We start from the raw sequence: 20,918 nt of genomic DNA, 5'->3' as shown, positions 1-20,918 counted from the left end.
AAAAAAAAAAAGAAGTAGGCAGTCCTCAAGAAATGTTCACTGAACTCAACTGCTGAAATTATAACAGTTAAAATATCAACATAACATATCAACAAATAAATAGGCCTTTGGAAGACTGGGAAATCAAAACACTTTCAGTTTATACACTTTCACAAACACATGAAAATGCTCTAGTTTATGCTAAATGCCCCAGCCCTTCTGAGTGCTATACAAAGAAGCAATTAAAAGGATAAATTTCCTTAGTTCATAAAATATGAAAAGCAGTCCAAAAAGAGACAAGCTAAATTTTAGCTATACTCAGTCTTATTATATGGTATATAGCAACTTAGTAATTAACAGTACCACATAATTGTTTTATTCACATTCTGTAGTCAGGCCTGCTTTTAAAGTTAAGTCACTGAAAACATTTTCAGTCTGTAATTAAATTTAAATCATCAAATTGGCTTCTACATTTTAAAGTCTGTTAATTTAACAAAGATGGCTAAAAGTTAATATTGGAGAAAAAGACTTTCATTTCAGGATACAAGCAATGAAAGATCATTAAAAAGGCATGTAATAGGGGTGCCTGGGTGGCTTAGTTGGTTAAGCATCCGACTTCGGCTCAGGTCATGATCTCACGGTCTGTGAGTTTCCTCAAAAACAAGACACGAAGTTATAAATTTTAAAAAGTCCTATTCATTTGTTAACCTCCTAAAACCAAGCAATCCTCTTTTATGTATAAAGAGCTCAATATAACCCTTCCTTATCTAAAAGTGACACTGTTCGCCTGTAACCTAGTGCTTCCTTGTTTATCTTCCAAAATCTCTGGAGATTTAATGCATCCTGTGAGAACCAACCAACCATGGTAATTTAAGCCAAGTACAAATGTTTATGAAAATTCAGCACTGTTACTTAGGAAACGTGCCACTGAAGTAGGAGGGTATAGAAAGAGCTTAGTTCCAAAAGGAAAATCTATGTTATGAAGGAAGCAATCTCCTAAATTCAAATGGCATAATGAATACTGGTGATAACTGGTTCCTCTGGAATGAGATTTTGACTTCGGCGTTTATGTATGTATTTATTTATACTTTTTAGTGTAATGTGGCTCAATTAACTCACTGGTATATAAAAAACAGAAAGGGATTTAAAGAATCTGAATTATACTAAATACTATTAAAGTAAAATAATATAAAATGTCAAGGTAAGATCTAGGACTAAAAAAAAAAAAAACCCGAAACACCAGGGGCGCCTGGGTGGCTCAGTCAGTTAAGCATCCAACACTTGATTTCGGCTCAGGTCATGAACTCACGGTTCATGGGTTTGAGCCCCATGTCAGGCTCTGTGCTGTCATAGAGCCTGCTTGGGATTCTCTCTCTCTCTCTCTCTCTCTCAAAATAAATAAACTTTATAAACAACAACAACAACAAACACCATCCTTCTGGATAGACTCTAGAGAATCAGTTCTCAACCTCTTCTGATGTGATAAATCCATGACATGTTCCAATGAATAAATCCGTATTCTGATCAGAGTTTTCAAAAATTGGAAGGAAAATACAGTATTACACTCAGATGGGACGCAAATCTCAGTGGCACATCAGCATTAGTTCCACACTGTGGCTTATGGCAGATAGTGCTGGTGCAGACTACACCTTCACCCCAGCTGCAACACCACACCTCGTTCCCGTTCTCTCATGTGAGAATACTTATCGGAGCGCAAGTCAATCAGTAACAATGGGATCGTTAACCTGAAATTTTCTCTGATTTGTTTTTAAAAAGTAAACCAATCACAAACAAAACACAAAATACTTTGTATGAATAACAATGAACTTGTGGCACTTCACAAAAAACAAGAGAATACTAGTGTGTTGGGTTACCTGTTAAAGTTATCGTGGCTTTAGAAGATAAAACTGTGCTCCTTAGAGTACAAGGCTTATAAAAGGAATTTAAAACCTGTAGTTGGGAAATTTATTAAGTTGATAATGAGGAAACTAATTCCATCCATACAAACCGGTGATCTTGGATATACCCAAGTCTCAGCCTGAAGCCTCTGCTGATCCATCTCTCGTCTGTAATAGTCAGCACTATTTGCGGTTACAAATAATCAGACAAAGCATGTCGTGAAGATCCAGTTCTAAAAGCTGATGTGAAGAGCTGGAAGGCTAGCTTGCATAGAGGAGTCTTAAGGCACTGGGGTAGCTGTGTCTCAGAGCGAAGTAAATGCTAAAAGAAACAAACTTCTGAAGTTCCAGAACTCCAAACGAAGACAAACTGCCCATGCATTACAGCGGTCAGCGCCAGGGCACTGCCATCTAAACCCTTTTCTCCATGTTTTCAGTTCAAAGGCTGGAAGTTTTATCTTAGGAGAAGATTTGATGATATGATGGAAGTCAAAGACAAACATTCTATTTTACTGTTATATAGGACAAAGACTGGCAAACTTTTTAAAGTAAAGGGCCATTTTGTCGCAATGGAACTGGAGAGTGTTATGCTAAGTGAAATAAGTCACACAGAGAAAGACAGATACCATATGTTTTCACTCTTACGTGGATCCTGAGAAACTTAACAGAAGACCATGGGGGAGGGGAAGGAAAAAAAAAAGAGAGGGAGGAAGGCAAACCATAAGAGACTCTTAAAAACTGAGAACAAACTGAGGGCTGATGGGGGGTGGGAGGGAGGGGAGGGTGGGTGATGGGTATTGAGGAGGGCACCTGTTGGGATGAGCACTGGGTATTGTATGGAAACCAATTTGACAATAAACTTCATATATTGAAAAAAAAATAAGTAAAATAAAGGGCCAGGTAGTAAATATTTTAAGTTTTAGAGGTCACATGATCTGGTCTTGGTCTCTGATGCTTTTTTTCCCCCTATGATCCCTTAAAAATGTAAGGATTGGGGTGCCAGAGTGGCTCAGGTGGTTGAGCATCCAACTTCAGCTCAGGTCATGATCTCATGGCTCGTGAGTTCAAGCCCCGCGTCAGGCTCTGTGCTGACAGCTCAGAACCAGGGGCTTGCTTCAGATTCTGTGTCCCTCTCTCACTCTCCCCATCCCCCACTGGTGCTCTGTCTCTCTCCCTCTCAAGAATAAACAAATATTAAAAAAAAAAAAAAAGGTAAGGATTACTTTTAGCATGCTGGCCATATACAATCAGGTGCTTACCAAATGAGGCCATAGCTTGTAGTCCCTTGATATAGAAGAAAAGCAATTCTCAACTACTAACTGTCCCCAGAATTACACCTGTCTTTTTTTTCAATTTTAAATAATCTCAGATCGAACAGGAACTTAGAGGTTCAAAGGACTGTAGGGATAAGTGATCTAACTTTCCAAGTGGGGACCTCAAGGCTCCTGGTCCTGAGTGACTTGCTTGTGGCAGAAGAGGCCAAACGCTTACTTTTCTCTTTCCCCTTATGTTTTTGGAATACACTCAACTTTGAGGAGTTCCTTTAAAACAAAGTACACTAGAGGTTTACTATATTCACAGCTTAAAGGATTTGTTTTACCAGGTACTTTTTTCACATTCTTTTACCATGTTCAAGAAACTCACACTAAGAACCAAGAAAAACTTAGAATACTTTTAAATTAATATTGAGAGAGCATGGGGCCTAAGAAGGCTTAGAATTCTGTCCCTTAAACTCAGTAAACTGGACAGGCTGACTTCTGAGCAGAAATCTGAATAGGGCTGCTGGGTAGAGGTGACCAGTTACATGACGCTGACACTCAAAGCAAATGGACATTGCTCCTTTCTCAGTAAGTCCCTCTAGAATATGCTACCAAGCAAACACTTCACAGGAAAAGTCTAACCCTATCTGTCTATATGTTTTCCTAGTACAGAAATACAGAATTAGGAATAGCACTTTAATGCCACTTCTCAGAGTTAATTATGTAAAAAAAAAAAAAAAATATTCATTTTCCTTCAAATGGTAAAACTGAAGCTTATTCTTTGTACTGAACTTCTAGTTGTTTCCCACAGCATTTCTGATTAAAATCCTGCTTTTACTATCAATGAAAAGATTCTCTAAGTCAACATAGATATAATCAGATGTTCAAAATGAACTTTTCCTAAATTTAGAATCTGAATTTAAAAATTTTAAATTTTAAAATAATTTTAAAATTATTTTACCATCCTATACCGAAAGAAAGAAAGAAAGAAAGAAAGAAAGAAAGAGAAAGAAAGAAAAAAAAATCTTTCATGGATCAATTCTAAATATAAAGTTTGAAATCCCCTGATCTTTTAAAATATAGCTCCACAACATATGAATTTATAAAATATTATCACTGATAAGCCATGGATCATCCAGATTAAGAAATGCCATCGCAAAAGAAATGGAAAAAGAAAAAGAAATGCCATTACAGGGGTGCCCAGCTAGCTCAGTCAGAGGAGCGTGCAACTCTTAATCTTGTGGCTTTGTGAGTTTGAGCCCCATGTCAGATGTAGAGATTACTTAAAATCTTAAAAAAAAAGAAAAGAAAAGAAAAGAGAAGAGAAGAGAAGAGAAGAGAAGAGAAGAGAAGAAAAGAAAAGAAAAGAAAAGAAAAGAAAAGAAATGCCATTACGTATCAGCTCAAACTCAACAACCACATGAGATCAAGAGTTGAACACTCCTCCGAATGAGCCAGCCAGGCGCCCCTGAAAATTTTTCATTTTAGATATGAGGTAATGTGTTTTCTCTGCATCATGGATCATGGCCTCCCTCTTCAGGTAAGAGGAATTTGATTCCCTTAAGACTAAAAATTAAGCATGCCCTCCTCCATTATTAAAAAAGATTCAAGAAAAAAATCAGTACTTCTTAATGATCCATAAGTGGCTCCTAGGTCTTCCTTTTATTCTACTGTATTTAAAAATTCTTCTTCTTGAAGTTGCAATTTAAAGTCCTCCTTGATTCTCTCCAGCAACTCTGGTTTAAAAATAACATCCAACGCAGTCATTGCCAGAGCTTTGGCCGTACGCAAAGTGTAGAACTGAGCTTCTTGTGACCCTAAAAGGTGGAGAAAATAAATGAAGAAACCACCCTATTTATGATAAACTTATACACTGGTTTTCAGGTTAGCTCTCGATATCTAAACCACCTCTTGAAATGCCCACCAGAATACAGTATTTTCTGAGGTAAAGTTAGCTAATGAAAAAACATGGAGCTATTACCACAAAAAGAGAACATATGTCCACACATTCACTTCTAGTAACACATACCTGCAGCTTCAGTATATTGTTCTGTATGATTCAAGGCATTAGATCCAATGTAAAAATATGGATGAATCCCAGGAACCACAAAAGTAACATTTCCAAAATCAGTAGATCCTTAGAAAAGTAAGACAATCCATGGGTTTCTAATTGTTAGTCCAATAGATGCCAGACTGTACGTATCCAATCTCTATAGCACCAGACATGATTTGCCACTCCTTTCCTTCTAGAAATTCTCTACTCCTTTGGCTTCCATGACTTGACTTCTCCTGATTGTCTGGCCTTTTCTCTGGTCACTATCTGTCTCCTCTAAATTGCTTCCTTTACCTGTCTCCTAAGTGCTGGCAATCACCAGCACACCAAATACTCCTGTGTTTTCAGTTACTTTTCAGATATTGCCAACTCCTACATCTCCAACCTAGGCATCATTTGGGGGTTCCACAGTCTACTGAACAGTTCCCCTTAGAAATCCTGTACGCACATCAAACTTAACATACTAATAATATATACCAACATAGCATACCCCAACCTGCTTTCTCTTGAACTCCTTATCTCAGTAAATGACATCAACACCCCATTTCTATGGCCAAGTCTTTTTGAGTCCACTTCATCAGCATTTATTGTTATATTTTAGTAGATACATCTCTAACATGGAAACATATTAGAAATGATCCTTTTAAAAAGGAAAAACTCTAAAATAGTCCTCAATATAATTATTTAAATTCTAAGTTGTTTACTAAACAACTAGTAGTAAACAACCATAATAATTACTCCTCAGCAACTGGCATGCCTCCTTATAACTACTTGCTAGCCTTACTGAGGACTGACAATGAATTAAAATTCTATTTCTCCTTTAAGTAGCTTACTTTAAAATTAGAACTAAGCAAATTTAAACACTAGAACTATTTAGAATACAAAGGAAATAGTACGCTATTTCTAAAAACAAATCTGCTCATTTAACACTTTACATTCACTGAAGAGTTCTTTAGTTTCGTTCCCCTAACCATTAAGTTTGTGAAAAATATTGTTAAGAGCAATACCTCCCTACCTCCAAAGCTGTCGAACAAAACCCTCTAACCAAAGATGGTATTTTCCTTCCTCAAACAGTGCAATATAGTATATATGAAAGAACCTGATTACCTGAAGGGCCATTCAACATTGCATCTTCTGAAATAAATTCTATTCCCAGTTTTTTTCCATTTTCAATATAAGCTTTCCATAGGCTCTTATTGGGAAGAACATTGTAATAATCATGTGCTCCACCTTTAATTTCTACCTAAAAAAAATCGTAAGACAAATTCTGAAATAAAAAACTCAAATTCACTATCTAATTTTCAAATCAGCAAGAGGTTTAAGAGGGTACACTTTCCCTTACAGATATAAATTCTCTTAAATATTTTACCTTAAAAAAATCGGTAATAAGACTTCCCTCAGGCCCTATCCCCTTCATGTTACATATGCACCAAACAACATGATGTCACCTCACTCTCCCAGCAAGTCTCAACTTCGGTAACTTATATAGGGTGTGGGGGAAGCCCAGGAATCTCCATTTTAACCAGGACCCCCAAGTAATTCTGATGCAGGTGGTCTAAAGAGCAGACACTGAGGAACACTGCTCTAGACTGCAGCCTCTTAAAGAAAAAAATTAAGCTTTACTCATATTCAAAATATAAGCCAACACTGACACCAATAACTGGTCCAAAAGATATAAAGGTACCTAGGAGAGACAGGTTTATGATGAAGAAGGGTTGGCTACGGTCCTCATTTATTATTTATTTATTTTTAAAAGTAATCTCTACACCCAACGTGGGGCTCGAACTCACAACCCTGAGATCAAGAGTTGCATGCTCTACCGACTGAGCCATCAGGAACCCCATGTCCTCATTTATTAACTTCAGCGTTTCAGTGTGTCAAGAATTATAAGCAGTTTATAGGTATACAGTTAAGAGGATTTATAGATTTAGTTTTGATTAAATCAAAATGGATAATAGTTCCACAAACTAAAGGCAATAGCCATAGCATTAGTAAAAGTCAATTATAAAATGGCAGAGCTGACATTTCTTCTACTCTTAGCAACATCTAAGCTAGAAATAATGACAACCGGGGCATCTAGGTGACTCATTTGGTTGAGTCTGACTCAAAATAAACTTAAAAAAAGAAAGAGAGAGAGAGAGAGAGAAAGAAAGAAAGAAAGAAAGAAAGAAAGAAAGAAAGAAAGAAAGAAAGAAAGAAAGAACATACTTATAATATATAATAGTCATTCATGTATTACAAGTCAGCCAAAATATAAAAAGTTATTAAGAGACTATTTAAAATATAGATTAAAATCCAGTAACAATGAACCTTATCCTAAGGGAATATTATGCCTTGAGATTCGGAGTTAACGGTAATAGTTCATGTGTTTATTCTATCAATATTTATATTTATAATTATAAATAAGGGATAAAGGATTGGCTCTGTAGCTCAGGGGTTAGAACACTGGTCTCATAAATAAGGGACAAAGGATTAATTTTTTACTCTCTGGACACTTACCATATATGCTGAGAATCACTAGTACTGTGAGACACTATTACTATGTGAACAAATCATACATCTGAGAGCAGAAACAAATAAGTTGTAAGTATGAGGTCTAGGCCCTAACTCTTAACAAATATTCTCTCATTTAATTTTCACAAGAACATAAAGTATATTATTATCTCCCTTTTTCAAGAGAAAATGGAGGCCCAAAGTTATTAAATGGTGTTTTCTAAAGTTACCAAATCAGTAGGCTGAGAGGAACAGACCCAGATCCTGTCTCTCCCACTAGACTACAACCTCCGCCCAGGAAAAGACTGATGTAATTCTGAAACTTCTCGTTCTGCTGTATACCCTACGTGACTGGCACAGAAACGTCACTGACTTTATGGTTTAAATGAACAATATTTCTTCACTAACTTCTGCATCTATTTTAACTTTCATTCCAGCAAGCCATAAGTATTTATATCGTTACTGCACATATCTAATAATTTCACCCGAAACAGCTTTTGCTGATTTTGCCATAAAGTTCCCTTTATAGGAACTATACTGAGCAATTCTGAAAACACAACTGCCAATAAGGAAAGCTATATCTTGCAAAAAGGCAGGGAACTCAGCATTATCAAGAATTATTCTAATTACAGTGCAATAAGATGACTATAGTCCTTTCTATGTGGGCACTGAGTAAAACAAGTATGAATTAAAGACTTTCACATCACCCATTCACTCAACTGATCTTACATACTCTAAACATTGCCAAATGAAAAAGGGGCAAGTTAGGTTCTAATCTAATTTAATAATACTCTAACTTAACTCCAGCCCATATAGATATACCTCTGATTATAACTTATATTAACTCTTAAAAGTTCTTACTGTACACCCAGTAGCCAAAGCTGCAGCTCTGAAGCAATCTTCTGCCTTTTTGGTCAAAACTGGAAGTTCTTTCATTGAGGGTGCACGGAAGTAATAGATTAATTCAGAATAAGACGGAATGATATTGGGTTTTACACCACCACTTTTTATTATGCCTATAAAAAGAACCAAATTACTGAAATTGAGCTTGGAGACCATTTCTTTAAGTTTAAATACACCCATAGAATTTTCAATATGTACATGAAGAAAAACAATTTCAATTTATTAGCTTCACAGATATACCAATCAATGATTTTTGATGTGCTGTACAAAATTTTTTTCTTTTCTTTTTTTTTTTTTGTACAAAAGTTTCTATACATAGGGCAATGCTTTCTGGCTAAGAGATAAAAAATTGTCTATCCATACTTAATTCTAAGGAATTTAACGATGTTGAGAAATTATGTTGCATGATTATAAAGAAACTCTTAGAAACTTTTATAACAATCTTAAGACTTCTGAAAGAGTTTATTTCAGTAGGCTTAATAAAGTAGTAATAGTTGTACGTTTTGATAAACTTTTGACTTAAAAGAAAAAAAAATGGCACAAGGTTCTATAATTATCCTCGTATTTCCAGATTCCTATGAATATTTTCAATGGTATTTAGCTCTGGGAACATAATTTTTATACCAGCAAGAAACCGATGCAGGTCGAACATCACTAAGTGCTATTAACTGTCAAAACAAATACATTTATTTGGAACTACACTGAGAGGAAAGATTTATCCATTCAAAATAATAACTGAAATAGATACACAAAATCTAAATTTATTTGATCTGCTTTAAAAATTATTAATTATTTTTACATGTTTCTCTTAGAAAAACTAAGGTAGGACATTGGTCAAAGTGCAATTACAAACTAATTTAAGCCTATAACAAAATCAGGTAAAAAATAGATATTAAAGTATAACAGTTTCCCAAATCATAAGAAAATAACTAAAAAATAAATTCATACCTTTAAGATCATACTTTATTACTGTAGTTACATTAAGGTGATACACATAATTTAAAAAGATGTTACTCATTTTATCAGCACTTGAGAAAATAAAACCAGTAACCATAACTTTTTTAAATTGAGAAAATGATTTGTTACCATTAAAAAACAGTGAGGATAACTGGAAAATCAAGATCCAACTTTCAAATACCCACAGAAAACATGTACATCCTTACATAAAACATTATCTCTAATACTCAAAATGACCATTCCATTTATACATAAATACTTTTTTAATTGTTTTCTTAGCCAACACATACAAACATACTAGTATCCTGTCACATGAATTTTGGAAACTGTTTAAAAAGTTCGGAATATTCATATAAAGTATATAAAATGTTTACAATTTTTAAAAATCAAATGTTAATTACATGGCACTGAAATATATTAAGCACCATCCATTACACAACATACTTGACATTCGTACCATGAACTCTCCAGGTTGGTTTCATTTGCTGTCTCAACACAGACAGATTGTTGTAGGCGAGAACAGCAGCATCTAATGCATTTACTCCTTCCCAGGGATATGCAGCAGCATGAGACGCTTTTCCATAGTATTTCACAATCACACTAGGAAACAAAACATCATTTGGAATTACTCTTTTCAAAGTCACTAAAGAAAATCCAGGTACCGTAATTAGAATTACCCAACAAGTATTCAGAATTAAGTAACACTGCTGGAATTTTTATTTGCAAATCATTTGTAGAAATAACACAGCAATTTATATACCTTAGTTGTAGTTTACTATTATGTAATACAGTGACTGACACAAAGAAAGCATTCCAAAAAAGAGAAAAGAGAGAGAGAGAGAGAGAGAGAGAGAGAGAGAGAATTTTGTTCAACCAACTCCCAATAGAAATTTAATTTGTACACAACTCAATTCAAACAAACATGCAATTCTGTATTAGGCACTGGAATTACAAAAAGAGGGCTCCTGTCTCCTTCTACACTGCATAGTAATAACTCTATATAAAATGTCTGCGAAACTCAGATAATTCTATCTTAAGTGGGGGAGGGCAGGTGAAGGAAAACAGAAATAGGTGACAATCTGAAATGAATTAAGACAACCTCTGAATACCAGATTACACTCACAATATCCTAAGATATTCTAGCATTAAGTCAGTTGTTCCTGACCAACATTTTATTAGTGTTCCAAAACACCTGCATCACTAATATCTCAAAATTTTATCAGTTATGTTACTGCACTTCCAAATAGTTCTCATACCAATTTAACTACTCAGATACAATAAAAAATAAGGGTTAAAGAAAGGATTGCATATTAAATAGTTATTTATAAAGATGACTTGTATAGGCAACACTTTTTTTTTTTTTTTTTCAACATTTATTTTTGGGACAGAGAGAGACAGCATGAACGGGGGAGGGGCAGAGAGAGAGGGAGACACAGAATCCGAAACAGGCTCCAGGCTCTGAGCCATCAGCCCAGAGCCTGACGCGGGGCTCGAACTCACGGACCGCGAGATCGTGACCTGGCTGAAGTCGGATGCTTAACCGACTGTGCCACCCAGGCGCCCCTAGGCAACACTTTTTAAGCCTAAGTAATAGTACCCACATTTAAATTACCAAAAAGCTATTCTAGACTTAGTTTTTTTTTTTTTTAACAAACTAGATTCAAGAATCCTTGGCATGCTCATATTCCTTGATGAATTCAAAACATTCTGCTGGCAAAATAAAAACAAGTTAAAAGCATCCAAATATATTTTTAAGATTTTAGGATATTTGTTAGTTCCTTGATATATATCTTATCACCATCACCTTGAAACTGGAATTTTAACAAAACTGGTGATAAATATAAAATGGAAGAGGATGACCTTTATGAAAATGGCTCTAGCACCATTTCTTTCAGGGTTCAAATCTAAGTATAATTAACATACAACTAACTATAGGAAAATAAGTGTTAATGGTTATTTTTTTCAGCATTAGTATTTTTAGTGTATTTTAAAACATTTTAGAGAGCATATTTTACTTTTTATTTATTTTAGTAATTTAAATTCATGTTAATTAACATACAATGTAGTATTAGTTTCAGGAGCAGAATTTAGTGATTTATCACTTACATACAACACCAGTACTCATCACAAGTGCCCTCCTTAAGGCCCATCACCCATTTAGCCCATCCTCCCAACCCCCTTCCCCTCCAGTAGCCCTGTTTGTTCTCTGTATTTAAGAGTCTCTTATGGTTTGTCTCCCTCTAAGAGTAAAGTATATTGCAATTCAGGCCTATCTCAAGAAGCAAGAAAGGTCCCAAATACACAATCTAACCTCACTCCTAAAGGCACCTAAAGGCGCTAGAAAAGGAACAGCAAATAAAACACAAAGCCAGCAGAAGGAGGGAAATAAGAAAGATTAGAGCAGAAATAAACAATATAGAAACAAACAAACAAACAAAAAAAAAAAAACCAGTAGAACAGATCAATGAAACTAAGAGCTGGTTCTTTGAAAGAATAAATAAAACTGATAAACTCCTGGCCAGCTTTATCATAAAAGAAAAAGGAAAGGACCCAAATAAATAAAATCACAAATGAAAGAGGAGAGATCACAATCAACACCACAAAAATACAATTATAAGAAATACTATGAAAAATTGTATGCCAACAAACTGGGCAATCTGGAAGAAATGGACGAATTCCTAGAAACTCACACACTACCAAAACTGAAACAGGAAGAAATGGGAAATTTGAACAGGCCCATAACCAGCAAAGAAATTGAATCAGTTATCAAAAATCTCCCAACAAACAAGAATGCTGGCCCAGATGGCTTCCCAGGGGAATTCTACCAGACATTTAAAGAAAAGTTAACACCTATTCTTCTCAAAATGTTCCAAAAAACAGAAATGGAAGGAAAGTTTCCAAACTCATTCTATGAAGACAGCATTACCTTGATTCCAAAACCAAAGATCCCCCTAAGAAGAATTATAGGCCAACATCCCTGATGAACCCAGATGCAAAAATTCTCAACAAGATCTAGCAACCAAATTCAACAGTACATTAAAACAATTATTTATCATGATCAAGTGGGATTTATTCCTGGGCTGCAGGGCCTGTTCAATATTTGCAAATCAATCAACGTGATATACCACATTAATAAAAGAAAGAATAAGAACCATATGATCCTCTCAATAGATGCAAAAAAAAAAAGCATTTGACAAAATACAGCATCCTTTCTTGATAAAAACCCTCAAGAAAGGGATAGAGTGAACATATCTTGACACCATAAAGGCCATATAAGAAAGACCCACAGCTAATATCATCCTCAATGGGGAAAAACTGAAAGCTTTCCCCCTAAGGTCAGGAACATGACAGGATGTCCACTCTCACTACTGTTATTCGACACAGTACTGGAAGTCCTAGCCTCAGCAATCAGACAACAAAAAGAAATAAAAGGCATCCAAATTGGCAAAGAAGTCAAACTTTCACTCTTCACAGACGACATGATCCTCTACGCGGAAAACCCGAAAGACTCCACCAAAAAACTGCTAGAACGGATACATGAATTCAGCAAAGTTGCAGGATATAAAATCAACATACAGAAACCGGTTGCGTTTCTGTATGTCAATAATGAAGCAGCATGAAGAGAAATCAAGGAACGAATCCCATCTACAATTCTACAAAAAACCATAACATACCTAAGAATAAACCTAACCAAAGAGGTAAAAGATCTGTATGCTGAAAAACTATAGAAAGCTTATGAAAGAAATTGAAGAAGACACGAAGAAATGGAAAAGACAACATTCTATGCCCATGGACTTGAAGAACAAATGTTGTTAAAATGTTGATACTACCCAAAGCAATCTGCACGTGCAATGCAATCCCTATTAAAATAACACCAGCATTCTTCACAGAGCTAGAACAATCCTAAAATTTGTATAGAACCAGAATAGACCCTGAATAGCCAAAGTAATGTTGAAAAAGAAAATCAAAGCTGGAGGCATCACAATTCTGGACTTCAAGCTGTTTTACACAAAGCTGTAATCATCAAGACGGTATGGTACTGGCATGAAAACAGGCACATAATCAATGGAACAGAATAGAAAACCCAGATATGGATCCACAAACGTATGACCAACTAATTTCTGACAAAGTAAGCAAGAATATCCAATGAGAAAAAGACAGTTTCTTTAGCAAATGGTGCTGGGAAAACTGGACAGTGACATGCAGAAGAATGAACCCGGACCACTTTCTTACACCATTCACAAAAATAAACTCAAAATCGATGAAAGACCCACATGTGAGATGGGAAACCATCAAACTCCTTGAGGAGAAAACATGCAACAACTTCTTTGACCCTGGCCACAGCAACTTCTTACTTGACAGGTCTCTGGAGGCAAGGAAAACAAAAGCAAAAATGAACTATTGGGACTTCATCAAGATAAAAGCCTTCTGCACAGTGAAGGAAACAATCAACAAAACTGAAAGGCAATGGACAAAATGGGAGAAGACATTTGCAAATGACATATCAGATAAAGGGTTAGTATCCAAAATCTGTTAAAAAGGCTTATCAAACTCAACACCCAAAAAATAAATAATCCAGTCAAGAAATAGGCAAAAGACAGGAATAGACACTTTTCCTAAGAAGACATCCAGATACTAAAAGACACCTGAAAAGATACTCTACATCACTCATCATCAAGGAAATACAAATCAAAACCACAATGAGATACTACTTTGCACCTGTCAGAATGGCTAGGAAACAACAGACATTGGCAAGAATGCAGAAAAAGGGGAACACTTTGCACCGTTGGTGGGAATGCAAACTGTACAGCCACTCTGAAGAACGTATGGAGGTTCCTCAAAAAATTAAAAATAGGGGCTCCTGGGTGGCTCAGTTAAGCATCTAACTTCTGCTCAGGTCATGATCTCACGGTTTGTGAGTTCAAGCCCCTCATCGGGCTCTGTGCTGACACCTCAGAGCCTGAAGCCTGCTTCAGATTCGGTGTCTCTTCTCCCTGCCCCTCCCCCACTCGTGCTCTGTCTCTATCGCTCAAAAATAAATAAAACATTAAAAAATTTTTTTGAATTAAAAATAGAACTACCCTATGGCCCAGCAACTGCACTATTAGGTGTTTACCCAAACGATACAAAATGATGATTCAAAGCACCCCAATGTTTACAGCAGTGCTATCAACAATAGCCAAAGTATGGAATATTACTTGGCAATCAAAAAGAATAAAACCTTGCCATTTGCAACAACGTGAATAGAACTAGAATGTATTATGCTAAGCGAAATAAGTCAAAGACAAATATATGATTTCACTCATGTGGAATTTAAGAAACAAAACAGATGAACATAGGAAAAGGAAAGGAAAAATAAGACAAAAAGTGTATTTTAAACAAACTGACGGGGGGGTGCCTGGGTGGCTCAGTCCACTGAGTATCCATGATCTCACAGTTAGTGGGATTGAGTCCTGCTTCAGGCTCTGTGCTGAGTGTGGAGCCTGCTTGGGATTATTCTCTCTCTCTGCCCCTACCCTGCACATGCACCCACTGGTACTCCCTCTCTGTCTCTCAAAATAAATAAATAAACTTAAAAAAATCAAAAGGAAGAGCCAGACCAACAATATATTTAGCAGAATATTTAAGGGGGAAAAAAGAATCCTCCCTTAAAATTCAATTTATATATGTACCTATTTAGGTTTATAACTATGCTCAAAAAGTCCTGGAAGGGGGCGCCTGGGTGGCTCAGTCGGTTAAGCATCCGACTTCAGCTCAGGTCACGATCTCGCAGTCCGTGAGTTCGAGCCCCGCGTCGGGCTCTGGACTGATGGCTCGGAGCCTGGAGCCTATTTCAGATTCTGTGTCTCCCTCTCTCTGACCCTCCCCTGTTCATGCTCTGTCTCTCTCTGTCTCAAAAATAAATAAAACGTTAAAAAAAAAAGTCCTGGAAGGATACATGCCTCTCAAGAAGGGACAAGATGCAGGAAAGGTGGTCAATATGAACATACTGTTTTATCTTACTTATTGTTGGAGATTTTTAGGATGAAAAGATCATAATATTTTCAAAAATTAGTTTGTATTCTTGTTCCCTTTTCCATCTTAACAGATGGCCAATGAAAACTCTAAGAAGCCAGAGACTAAGAAAAGGCCTGAGGCCAACTGGGCTGATGGATCAAGGCCAAGAAGCCCAACTCGAAGTCCTAGAAGGCTAACGGGCTGGTAAGCCTACAGCTGCAGGCCTCTTCTAGCCAGAGGCCTTGGCAGAGACTTCTAACCTCTAAGATCCTCTGCAGGTGTTCCAGTATGCACTACCCCCAAAACCAAAGTTGAAAGATTCTTCCTGCTGCCACAGCATCAACTCTTGGTGATAAGAAGGAAGATTAAAATGGTCATCCTGTGAAAACAAGGCCTCGGGTCATTCTGAGCTGGAAGATACGTGAGTACCACCTAGAAGCGCAGCTGCAATGGTTTTATCACTCCCTAGCTCCCACAGAGGAGAACATGTGGTTTTCCCGAAGCAGATCAACAGTGGCTCCTGGAGACTGGCCCGGTGACTGGCCCATTAACTACTGTGACTGAAACTTCTGGTGTGCAAACTTCAATCCACTTCAGCGATCCAAAAAAGTGAGCTCTTCCACATACAGGAAACTAAATAAAATGTTTCGGCACCGGACAAATCAGAAGAGTACAGATGCAAATTCCACTAAAATCCACAGCTAGTTTCTGTCTTTTCTCTCAGAAATATAATTTACCCTCTTTGCAAAGAACTCAAATTACAAGAAGTAAACTAGAGAAGTGTGTTTTCTTCCCAAGTCTAATAAAGCTGCCTCTTTTTTTTTTTTTAATGTTTATTTATTTTTGAGAGAGAGAGAGAGACAGAGCATGAGCAGGGGAAGGACAAAGAGTGAGAGAGGGAGCCATAGATTCTGAAGCAGGCTCTGGGTTCTGAGCTGTCAGCACAGAGCCTGACGTGGGGCTCGAACCCACGAGCTGTGAGATCATGACCTGAACCGAAGTCGGATGCTCAACCGACTGAGCCACCCAGGTGCCCCTAATAAAGCTGCCTCTTACAAATCTATTCAATTGCAAAGACAACCCATGTCAAAGGATAGATGTTTTCTAGAAACCTAATTGCTCTCAGATAGTTCAGAATAGAATACAAGCGTCAACATATTCTGTTTGCTAGTCTTAATGCTTTTTAGGAACTATTTTTTTAGTGTTTATCTATTTTGAGAGAGAGTGTGCATGTACACAGGGGAGGGGCAGAGAGAATCCCAAGCAGGGTCCACACTCAGCCTGGAGCCTGATGCGGAGCTCAGTGTCACGACCATGAGATCATGACCCGAGCCAAAATCAAGAGTCAGGACACTTAACCGACTCAGCCACCCAGGTGCCCCGTGCACTAGGTTAATAGTCCAATTACAAACACCATCTCAAATAGAAGAGGCTTACCAAATGTTATTCAATGGAAATCAAGTAAGGCATCACATCATCATTTTTCAACTTACTTTTCAATATATAAGTACCGGGTTTTAGTCTCCAGTTAGGACACAGAAATATCTTAATAGTCTTTTCCACTAAGGAGCTTATTTCAACTTGATTACTCACTCATGTTCAGCCACATCAGGTAAATAAGCAGCATTCTCTTGGGATGGGTGGGCCATAAAAACAACATCAAGATTTTTAAAAGCCCCTGCTTCAATTAAATCAATTTTGCCACCACCATCTTCTTCTGCAGGCGTTCCCAGGACAACTACCTAGAAGGATATACCTGTGTCAGAGCAAAACAACAACAACAAAATCCTCGCAGGAAAATATCAAACAGGTTCCCTTGCATAGGTATTCACAACCTACATTAAAGTCCTTGAACTATGGAGAGAGGTGTTGTTCTCTGACACTTAAATAATGCAGTGGGCATAAATCTACGGTGCTAAGTTAACTACACATTTAAATTTACAGTGTTATACCAATTTGGCACAAAGTATGCACTAAAGCTGCACCAGGAAACTTTTCCTAATTTTATAACTCAATTTTATATAACTAAAGGCAAAGATGAAAAAAGATAAATACTATATACTGAATTAATTCCTCAAAATTCTTTAGGACTTATTTCTTAAAGCTTCTTCTTGACTAAGTCTTTTAGTAATGTATATAATTATTCATAAACACTTTACTGGTTAGGAACGTTCCAGTTGCTTATTAGTTATCCCCACAACAACCCTGTGAGGTAGGTGAGCAGTATATGTCATCATTTCAGGGATGTCAGAGATGGTGGTTTTGAGGCATGGAGTGAAGTGTTTTGTCCCAGGACACACTGCAAGTCTCCAGGCAGAGCAAGGATTAGATGTTCTGATCCTCAGACCTGAACTCTTGATTCCTTACTGAGCTAACTCATTAAAAGATCTTAACTCATTAAACCTTTATAAAGAACATTAAATAAACCTTAACACCACAGTTAGAAACAGCCGACTATTACACAAACTTACTAATTCGATTCCACCAGTTCAACCAGGCAGATTTACTGGTCACCAAACACCTAATTAAACAAAAGAGAACTTTACAGAATAAACATTTTACTTTGATATTTAAGCTTAACTTCTTCAAACAATTTTTAAAAGCAAAGAAAAATTATAAACAACTAATACACTTTCAAGATCATATACAGGAATACAATGAAACAAATTGGAAAAAGTCTTGGCTTGTTAAGGGAATCAACATAAATTCCATTTTAAGAGAGGACTGATAACCTTGCTAAAACTGTGCATTACCATTCAAAGGTGTACGTTTCCCAAAGTCGAGCCTTCTTTGGAAGTTACAAAGCACTCGAACTCATAATTGAACCTGCTTTCTACTCTGAACCCTTGACTCCTTAAATTTGATGACTTCAAGTTAAATCTTGCTGACGTCTCTGAAACTTTCATAAGTCTGGTTAAAATTAAATCTCTCCCGTGTTTCATGCAATAGCAAAGGACCCGCCCCCCCAAAACAAAAACCTACCCAGATGCAAAAAACAAGCCGCCAGAAGCTGAAAAGAGAAGGCAGCTAAAGAGAAAAAGCTACAAAAGATAGAACTGTTAAGATAAAAGAGAAAAGTTACTGACATTGGGAAAAAAATGGGCTATAGAATATGAAAATAAAACATCAGCCTTGCCCTTATTAAGCCAAATGTTGATGATTGAATTAGCTCGCAGAATGAAGAATACCATCTGAAAAAACACAGTAACACGAGATTAAACTTGCCCTGCAACAAGCATAAATGACATTTCCCCACTTAAAGGAGAAATTTCTTAATATCATGAAATAAATATTAAAACTTAAGGATGAACTCATCTATGTAGTATTCATTCACTTCTCCAATTTTTGAGGGAAGGTTTGGTAGTTGCAATGACTGAAAAATTCCTATCCAAATACCAACGATTCGAATCACAACAGCTCCTATGACTGCCACAAACAAAAGAGGTTTTGGAGCCTAATAAAGAGGGGCTGGAGGTTTCCCTACAATAACTACTTCTTCCAGAGATTGCACAACCTCGTCAGCAAATCGCAGTTAATTCTGTTACCAAAAATAAATCACAACGAAAACCAGGCTTGGTCCTAAGTTCTTTCCTTAGGGCCAGTCTACTCAATCGTTTACAACTACAGAAGAGGAAACAAAAATCTGCAAAAAGTCGCTGGGTCGGCACCTCAAGCACTACTGACTTTGATCCAGGAGTTCTGCCTTCTGGCAAAAGCGAGGCCGGGACTCCGAGGCGGCAGGTGCGCACGGGAAGCGCCGGGTCCCGCCGTCCCCGGGTACGACCCGGTCTGGGCAGGCGATGAAAATCCCGCGCCAGGACCCCACCTCACCTTCACCGGCGGAGGCGGCCCGGGGAGCCCCTCCAGGGCCCCCTTCACGCCCAGCGCGGCCGCCGCCCCGACCTCGGCGATCAGGTTGTGGCCGCAGGCGTGCCCGATGCCGGGCAGCGCGTCGTATTCGCAGAGGAAGCCCAGCTGCAGCGGGCGCCGCGCCGCACGGACCCCCAGCGGCTCCCACTCTGCGCGGAAGGCCGTGGCCAGCTGGTAGTGCGGCTGCACTGCCCAAGAGGCAGCTGGAGGCTCGCGCTCGAAGAAGCGCGTCAGCACGCCGTGGGCCCGGTGCTCCTCGTAGGCCAGCTCGGGCTCGCTCCAGATCGCGCGGCTCAGGGCCCCCAGGCGCTCGGCCGCCTCGTCAATGCGCTCCGCGGCGCGCAGCTTCAGCAGCTCCAGCTGGGAGACGCCGCTGCAAGCGCCCCCCTCCAAGGGCCGCTCCTCTCCCGGTCTCATCGCGCCTGCAGCCGGTGACCCGCGAACACTCCGCTCGACTGCCCGCTCGGTAGCTGCCTTTTAACTGCACACGCGCTCCAGTGCCCGCGCCCGGGGTCCGCTAGAATCCGGGAGGGGCCCACAGCGCAGCTCCGCTGCTCCCGGGGGGAACAGTCCCGGGGCCCCGCCTCCAGCGCCTCGCCGGGTACAAGGTTCCCACCTCATTTGGCTGGCAAGTGCTCCGCCCCGGGCCGGGAGCGCTGGGAAGAGAGGTGTTCTGGGACTCTCGCTTTCATCTCCTTGGCTGTGCTTAAGACTGAATTGTTTTCAACTCATTATTACTTTTCTGTTGTTGCTTGTTTCCCACAGCAGCAGAATGAGAACGGCTATATTGGTTAGTTGGCATCAGAGAGAGACCAAGTGGAACATAGTCCTTGAAAAACGCCACTCCCCTTTCTAAAATAGCAATTTAAAGTTATACAAGGTTTTTAGTTCCTAAAACTAGATGTCAATGTAAATGCTATACAAAGAACACTGGTCTATAGATTCTATACTCTTAAAGTGTTCAGTACTGCCCTCACTTTCTTCTTGAGGTTGCTGTATTATCTAAAAGCTGCAACTACTCTGTATAGTTTTCTCATAAGGACACTTACTGGAGTATAGTAAGGACTGGATATGTAATTAGCAAGTATAGTCTATTTGGGTAGATAAGAACTAAGAATTTAAAAATGAAGGTTTGTTTAAAGCCCAAACCCAAGGGTTAATAAAAAGACTTATGGTCGTCAATATTCATACCATTTTGTTGACTTGGGTTTTTGATTTGAACATAGTAACAGCTATGAAGGACAACATATGACCAGTTTCGTTTGTAATTGATGCTGAACTCATGATGTGTGCAGCTGCTGTGCACAATATCACCGGGTTTTAAATTACCCAGTGAAGAAATTCAAGATACCGTACTCTTGTTTGCCTCCAGAATGAAACCCAAAGTCTGAAGGAAAAACAAACTGTTGTTGATATTCTAAGGTGTTCTGCATTTTGAAAGCTTCCATCAGCTTTTCAGGCACTTCCACCTCTTCCCTTAATTTGTCACAATTTGGTTAAATGGGACAC

General features: G+C 38.2%; 1 protein-coding gene across 1 annotated transcript; it reads right to left on the bottom strand.

Annotated features, from left to right (window-relative positions):
• Window positions 1-4,779: 4,779 nt before the first annotated feature.
• On the bottom strand, window positions 4,780-20,108 carry PM20D2 (peptidase M20 domain containing 2). Its single transcript, XM_025925884.2, has 7 exons — window positions 19,371-20,108; window positions 17,133-17,281; window positions 10,000-10,142; window positions 8,544-8,698; window positions 6,297-6,432; window positions 5,166-5,273; window positions 4,780-4,953 (listed from the first exon to the last, which is right to left on the bottom strand). The coding sequence occupies exons 1-7, from the start codon at window positions 19,824-19,826 to the stop codon at window positions 4,799-4,801; spliced, it is 1,302 nt and encodes a 433-aa protein (XP_025781669.1). The 5' UTR covers window positions 19,827-20,108; the 3' UTR covers window positions 4,780-4,798.
• Between the last annotated feature and the right edge of the window lie 810 nt (window positions 20,109-20,918).

The sequence above is a fragment of the Puma concolor genome, chromosome B2 (genome assembly GCF_028749965.1).
Source record: "Puma concolor isolate L17-30 chromosome B2, mPumCon1.1.hap2, whole genome shotgun sequence".
NCBI classification, from domain to species: Eukaryota; Metazoa; Chordata; class Mammalia; order Carnivora; family Felidae; genus Puma; species Puma concolor.
This window is presented reverse-complemented; position numbering and strand designations above follow the sequence as displayed.